Source organism: Tarenaya hassleriana, unplaced genomic scaffold, assembly GCF_000463585.1.
Source record: "Tarenaya hassleriana unplaced genomic scaffold, ASM46358v1 Cleome8, whole genome shotgun sequence".
Classification (NCBI taxonomy): Eukaryota; Viridiplantae; Streptophyta; class Magnoliopsida; order Brassicales; family Cleomaceae; genus Tarenaya; species Tarenaya hassleriana.
The window spans coordinates 4,187,338-4,194,372 of NW_010970490.1; the positions used below are offsets into that span (position 1 = coordinate 4,187,338).

General features: G+C 40.7%; 5 protein-coding genes across 5 annotated transcripts in view; 1 reads left to right on the forward strand and 4 right to left on the reverse strand.

Moving 5' to 3' along the window:
* The window catches only part of LOC104802950, a 3,405-nt gene extending 2,445 nt beyond the window's left edge, over positions 1–960 (reverse strand). The window contains exons 1-2 of the mRNA XM_010526785.2: positions 681–960; positions 1–217 (exon numbers count right to left, since the gene is read on the reverse strand). Of these exons, the coding sequence (XP_010525087.1) occupies positions 1–78 (78 nt within the window). The 5' untranslated portion in view covers positions 79–217; positions 681–960. The remainder of the gene's footprint in view (positions 218–680) is intronic.
* A 495-nt stretch (positions 961–1,455) lies between these two features.
* On the forward strand, positions 1,456–2,281 carry LOC104802951 (CRIB domain-containing protein RIC4-like). Its single transcript, XM_010526786.2, has 3 exons — positions 1,456–1,652; positions 1,752–1,868; positions 1,970–2,281. Exons 1-3 carry the CDS (start codon positions 1,529–1,531, stop codon positions 2,167–2,169), a joined length of 441 nt encoding a protein of 146 aa, XP_010525088.1. The 5' UTR covers positions 1,456–1,528; the 3' UTR covers positions 2,170–2,281.
* A 692-nt stretch (positions 2,282–2,973) lies between these two features.
* LOC104802953 lies at positions 2,974–3,666 on the reverse strand. The gene has a single exon (XM_010526787.1). The coding sequence runs from the start codon at positions 3,524–3,526 to the stop codon at positions 3,212–3,214; it is 315 nt and encodes a 104-aa protein (XP_010525089.1). The 5' UTR covers positions 3,527–3,666; the 3' UTR covers positions 2,974–3,211.
* Positions 3,667–4,452: 786 nt separating this feature from the next.
* Positions 4,453–5,993, reverse strand: LOC104802954 (putative 4-hydroxy-4-methyl-2-oxoglutarate aldolase 1). Its single transcript, XM_010526788.2, has 3 exons — positions 5,822–5,993; positions 5,315–5,508; positions 4,453–4,942 (listed from the first exon to the last, which is right to left on the reverse strand). The coding sequence occupies exons 2-3, from the start codon at positions 5,496–5,498 to the stop codon at positions 4,626–4,628; spliced, it is 501 nt and encodes a 166-aa protein (XP_010525090.1). The 5' UTR covers positions 5,499–5,508; positions 5,822–5,993; the 3' UTR covers positions 4,453–4,625.
* Positions 5,994–6,228: 235 nt separating this feature from the next.
* The window catches only part of LOC104802955 (isopentenyl-diphosphate Delta-isomerase I), a 2,815-nt gene continuing 2,008 nt past the window's right edge, over positions 6,229–7,035 (reverse strand). Inside the window, exons 6-7 of the mRNA XM_010526789.1 lie at positions 6,904–7,035; positions 6,229–6,702 (exon numbers count right to left, since the gene is read on the reverse strand). Of these exons, the coding sequence (XP_010525091.1) occupies positions 6,449–6,702; positions 6,904–7,035 (386 nt within the window). The 3' untranslated portion in view covers positions 6,229–6,448. The remainder of the gene's footprint in view (positions 6,703–6,903) is intronic.

Consider the following 7,035-nt stretch of genomic DNA (forward strand, 5'->3'; position numbering starts at 1 on the left):
CTCTTTCCCGATCACCAATATCTGTTCTGCTGCCAAAATGTCTGAAGAATCCAGCGAAAGTAAAGTTCCATCAGCCATGAGGCATCTCGCTAATGAAAAGCAGATAACAGAGCTCGAACGGTTTTCCCTCGGGTTCGAATCAGAGCACACCGGCCATATTCGGAGGGCAGAGCATAAAGAGGGATACTTGTTGGAAGCTCTTCCTTGAGAGTAAGCACTGTGAAAACAGCAGAAGAACATGAGACAAAACCACTTGAAAATGCTTGTCCGAGAGACAAGTTTCTCAGTGAGATGATCACGAAGAGATATCGAAGGTCGAATCAGTGAGCACAAATGTTGGCAAAACTGGATTTGGTAGCGAATTTTCAATTTCCATATGGCGCAGAACATATCAACACAGACTCTTGACGATTTCTATAACCACAGAGCCGAATGAAACAGGAAAGAAACCCTATTTCCATAAACATACACTACATAACTACAGTAACCAGAAGCTTAAACTAAACCATTCATCATCAGTCAACTACGGTTCATCGATCCTCATCATAGAGGGTCACGTCAATCACAAACGACATAGATTTCAAAGGTTTGAGCATCACGAAATGGAACACGTTACGAACGAGGAACACGATCGAAGGGAGATACATAAATGCCGGAGAGATCAAACATTAAAGCCGTACCTTTTCGGAGCTTTTAAATGGCGACGAAACGCTTCGAAATCGGAAGTTATGAGCGAAGCCGAAAGCGCACAGAAATGTCTTCAGAGAAATTCAAACACCTGACGAAATTGATTGAAGATGAGGCTTTCAGAGATAGATCTACACTTGGGAAAGCGACTGAATCGAAGGGTGGGTCTTTTCAAGGGCTGAAAAAGAAAGCCATGGCCGGAACTCGGAAGTTGCTCTCGTGGGGAAGAAGAAGGTGTTGAGAGTTGAGACGCAGAATGTGACGGAGAGATCAACTGGGCTTTTAGCCCAAATAAATTATTGGGCTCTTTTTCCTCTATGGACCAATTAAATATCGACCTTATATTTTAACCCCAATAAAATCTCAAACTTTATAATTTAGCCCCAAAACTATATACAGCTTACATTTCATACCTTTTAACACGAATCAATGTCCAAATCTTGAATATCCCATTAGTATGATGATTATAAAATCAATAATGTATGGAATAATACGAAATCACCTAAGCATATATATAAATTCAGCATTGGCCATAGTTATGCAATGATTAGCAGAATCAACACCAATTCGTGTGTCACAAAGCAAATATTCCACCAACCTGTGGTTAAGAGCAAGTGTCACACTTTCGTCTCTACCAAACCACAAAGTCTTACGCGCACGTAAATATCATTGTAACTTCACGGCAAAGGCAAAAACACCATCAGCAACACAACTAAACCCCTTCGGTTGTTTTGTCTCTCTTCTATACATACACACACATATATATATATATATATACGTGTATATATATAGGTACCACAAGGGTATAATATTAGCTTCAGACCCTAGAGCGAGAGATAGAATGGAAAGATTTGTCGTGCTTCCGTTCTCAGTCGGGTGCATTTCTGATTCAAGTGTTGCCGTGGCTGCAATTTGTGACTCTCATAAGAGATCCTCCAAGTTTCGTTCCAATACTTCACCTAAAGGTATACGTAAGTATATACATATCTATATATAGGTATGTACGTATGTATGCATGCATGCATGTTTATATCTATGGTGACTTTGTTTCGTTAATTGTGAAGAGATTCGTGAAGAAAACGAGGAGGAAGATAACATGAAGAACCTGCAGTTCAAACCCGAAATCTCCACGGGCATTCATCGTCTTTTCAAGAGCTTCAAGTCCATCTCTCAGCTCTTTGGTACGTTTTTGCTTCTTCTTTTTTTCCTGCAGGACATATCGATAAAGAGCACCATTAGTTAAACAGCATGACCAGAGAGAGGAGACTTACGACATATGCAGCGTACAAGGAAGAGTTGGAGACATGGGGGATGGAGATCGGCGTGCCTATGGACGTGAAACACGTTACTCACATCGGTTGGGAGAGCACTTTGATCGTGGGTCGAGGAAGAGCCTGGGAAGATCTCATCCCTCCGGAGTTGCTCGCTAATGCTACTTCACGAGATGCTGATGATGCTCCTTTGCTCAATCCATCTACCTAAATGTATGCCTTCTCACCATATTCGGCACTTATATGTGAATGTATGGTGTCTTTTTTCTCATGCCGGGTCCTTACAAGCTTTGATCTATGGACCTTTCAAATCTTGAGCTCCTTGCATCGTTGCATTGCTGCTTCACAGAAGGTGGTTAGAGACAAGAGGTTGAAAAGCCACAACACATAATATGGATGGATTCATTCGAACTTTTCAAACTTTGAGAAACCAAATCAACTTTGAGTTCAGAGAAACCTGTTTCATATCCAGATATTCAGCTCAGTTTCTATCCAAATCATGCTTATATTAAAAAAACTAGAACATTACCTGATTCAGCCTCATCAGCAAAAAAGTGAAGCAGATGGCTTTTGGTGCTTCCAGAGACCTCACACACACAGCCACAGGCATACCATTCCATCTGACATTCCACGCTCTTACAGATCAATCCTGTGCCACTATCAAGGATAAGGTGCAGCCAAAGGTGGTTTCACTGATAATACATAATCCCGCCTGCCCGAGGCAAATACAACTTCAACATAAATGAGATCAGAAAAAAAAAAATCATCTTCACCAGCATGAACTGAAGAGCCTCTTCAATCTCTCAGCAAACTACTGAAGGGTTTGCTTGCTTGTCCCAGAGACCAAACATGCCTGAACTGACACTGAGATGTTGATGCAAGATCCCTTTATCTTTATCACAAGGGTTCACACTTGGAAGAATTCTGACAACAAGTAAACAAAGAGGTCGGGAAGAAAAGCAAGATCTCCAGGAAATTATTCCATACTAGCAGATCAAACAAAAATAAGGCCATGAACAACAAAATACGCAAGAACCATTAAATATCAATTCCTCATATAACATCACTTCCATGGAAGACAGAAGATAATAGAAAGAGAACAGAAAGACATAGCCATAAACAGCATCAACATGATGGGTCTGGCAGCATATCTTACATTGAACAAGAACACCCAAACATCGTAATCTAGATTAAAAAGATCACATATATCAGGAATTCGACTCCTCGATACATCCAAATCAAAGCCAAATTCATCACTTCTTCAGGCTTCCCCTGACACCGGGTTTAGGTTTGGCCGATTCTACGGGACGACTCGAGTGGAGATTCACAACCTTTGCCTCCTCGAAAGGAATCTTCGGATGCTTAGATTCGTGATGGATCTGCATCGTCTTGATGTCCGGAGCGGTGACTTTGCAGTGCGGACACTCGTACTTGGCGTGACCGCCCTTCTCCTGACCAGATCTGTCGGCGATTCCCGCCTTTCCTCCACCTCTGTTCGTCGTTGCTGCGTCAAGCTTCGCGGCGATCTCCTTCGCCGTGTGCTTCTTCGGCTTCGCCTTACCAGTCATGATCGATGGCGGCTACTCTGGCGAGAGAGAGAGGACACGCAGAGAAGAACCGTAACCCTAACCTCGCTTTTTTTTCTTCTTGCTTCTCTCGATCGTGACGACAGTACTCCGACGAGGAACAGATATAAGACTGGGACGAAACGATGATGTAATTTGCTTTACAAAATAAAATTAATTAAAAAAATTCTTAAACTATTTGCTTAAGGTTTTATACAATATATGACGGTGCAGGTTAATACCCATGCGATAAACGAATGGCACTAATCCACGTGTCACAAATTCGCCTTCACTTTCTCCTCTCAAAACTCCATTATTCTAATAGAACACCAAATCGTTATTGCTTTACGCTGTTAGAGAGAGAGAGAGAGAGAGAGAGAGAGAGAGAGAGAGAACGCAGTTAGTGTTTTCAGCTGAAGAAGGAGATCTGTAACAAGATCATGATTGAAGTGACTTTGTAGAAGATCCGAGAATCGGACATAACACATTCAATCCGAAGACAGCTCAAAATTGGCATCACACATTAAAGTTCTATCTTTAACTCTTTTTGTCATATCATCTTGCTTGATTTTAGAGTTTTTAGTTTTGACTTCTTTTTGTCATAGCACATCGTTTAATCTTTGAACGATTTGGATATATACACATCCAAAATGCAAAAGAAAGAAGAGATTAGAAAATTAGAAAAAGAGAAACATATAGTTCAGATCGCAACGCTGATCTGATAAATAAAATGCGGAAATTAAATTAGAAAGAAAGAACAAAAGATAAAAGAACGGAAATATTTTTATTACTATATCACTTTTTCTTATTACGTTACAATAAAAATAATCTATACATTTATAAGAAAAGTTATGGAAAAAAAGAAATAAAGATACCAAAAAAACAAATAAGACAAAATATAATTGACACGATATATATTTTATTCTTAATTGATATAATGCCTTTAATTATTATTAATCATATCAAATGTCCATATATTGTTTCTATTTCAACAAAATCCAGAGTTCCAAATCTTGATTCTTGTCCAGTGAATACATCAAAAGAAAAACCAACATCATTTGAAAACGCTAAGCCAGAAATCACTGGAACAATACCCAACTTCCTAAACGGACAACTCGGATTGAGAGATGAGGATGCCGTCTGTATCGGCATAAAGCCATTCGCCATCGCAAACCCTGGTCCCTGCGATATGCAGAGGGACGTGCCTTTCACCAATGCCTTTCTTGCTGGCCTTCATGGGATGAGAAGCCAAGGCTCTCACTCCAATGTCACAGCCATTGATCTCGTCCACGTCTCTGATGCAGCCATTCACAATGATCCCTGCCCACCCGTTGTTCTGTGCTTGAACCACGGGGTTCCCTCCGAGTATGGCGCGTCGTAAACTCCCTCCTCCGTCCACTACAAGAACTCTTCCGTTCCCTGTTTCATCCACGTTTAAACTCCGTTAGGACGGACCCATCTGCAAGAAAATCCTCGATCTCGGAAAAAAAAACACAGACAAATGGATGATCTTTGACAAGGGGAAGAAGAAAAAACGGATCTTGAAGCTCGATGTTATGATCATATATATGATGGAAGAGGAAAGCATTTAGCGATCGGAAACGATTGATCCAAGCACCATAACTCATGAAGAGTCGACCAGAATTATCAAATACAGAGCTTTCTTGTAGCTAATGACTCCTATTGCCGGTCACGGAAAATCAAAAGCCATCTGAAATTTCATTCACCAGCCAAAAGTTTCCAACTTTTTTTACACCAGAATCGCTTAAACCCAGATTTGCCGTAGCTTACCCTTCTCCTCGAGGAATTCACGAATCAGGCCATTGTCTTCGAACACTTTGACAGTGACTACAGGACCCGAGAATATTTGACGGCGGCCATAAATCTGGAAGACGGGCTGCAGTGCTCGGAGCTGGCCGCTCCGAATCAGCTCTTGATTCGCGTCACACACTTCCGCAGTTGTTACAAACGCCATTTTTTTCCAGCTGACAATCATAGATAATATGATCATTAAACTCTCAAGAATCAGACCGATTCTGAAACAAAACTATGAAACTGAAGATATCAACATCGTACGCCAAAGTTGCAATCTTTTTTTTATTTCCACAGCAAATCGCTTAAACCCACAAGGAAAAAATATAAACTTGGTATTCATTTCCACGAGAAACCCATAAAAACACGAAATTTGCAACCTTTTTCACGGCGAAACGCTCAAACCCAGAATGCACAAGTCTGAAACTTTGGATTCATTTACACGAGAAACCATATATATATACACATTTATGGATGAGGGATTACCTGAGACAGAAGAAACCCGGATGGGCTATGTAGATCTTTGTTCAGTTCAGAGAAGAAAGGAGGTGTGATTAAAAGGAAACCAGAGTCATACTTATACTTGGTTCCTTCAAAATAATAATTCTAAATTTACTTTGCGGAGGAAAAGAAATTTGTTTGCGAAAGGACATGGAAGACGGTAAGGAAGCTTCGCTAAAAGGGGCTTTGAGACCAGTTGTCAATCTCGCGGTCTTTGTTTACTTTTCAGGCTCTGTTTCTTTATTAACCCTTTTCTGTTTCTTTGTCGGTTTTCTTCTATATATTTCCCGAATCACGTTGGCGTAATGTTATGTGACAGATGGTAATCTGATTCACGAGTTACTGATCTAAGTTCAACAAACCTTGTTGAAAATTCTTCATGTTTCAATAGCTTGGCTAAAAATAGATCCCCTTTGCAAAACGTAGACAAGAGTTTGAAGAGTCGTATAGGTTTTGATACAAAGACAAAGTGTGAGCGTAAGAAGATACTAACACCGCCCATGGATCGACCAACAAAACCCAGAACACAGAATCATTGAAAGCTTATAGCTTTTTTCCAATATTATTGCAACAATCAAAGTAAGAGAAGTAAGGTGATATATGGTTTAAACTTCAGACGAGCTTATGGATGGTCTTCATGTCTGCAACTTCTTTGAGGGTTCCTTTCTCGACGTGATCCCACCACTTCATCAAGAAGTTGTCTACCACCAGTTTGAACCAAGGTGAGAGCTTCACGCCATCTTCCCCTGTTTCTGCTTTCCTCAACAGCTCCTTCAGCTGTTCCCGGTTCACGTACTTGATGTCAGCCACTTCATCTGGGTTCGGTTCAAGCTTCACGTCCCTCACAATGAAGAGCAGGTAATCAACTGCAAACCCACGGGGTAACAATAACGTTTAAGCACAAATGACTGATCAATGACAAGTTTTTCATGCAAGATTCCACAAACTAAAACCGACAAAACTGCAGTATTTACTAACAGTAGGTAAGAAAGATCAAAGAATCAGAGAGCTTTTCTTAGAACAAACACACAGACTAAGAGAGAGAACAAAGGGTCTTAGAGTATTACGTTCATGCTCTCCCCACTTGCCATCAGAAGGTGCCTTGTAAAGTATGCGTCCCAAGGCAGTGAAATCATCAACCGGTACATCTTCAGCTTTAATACCCAACTCATCTAGAAGCTTACGCTGAGCGGCATTCC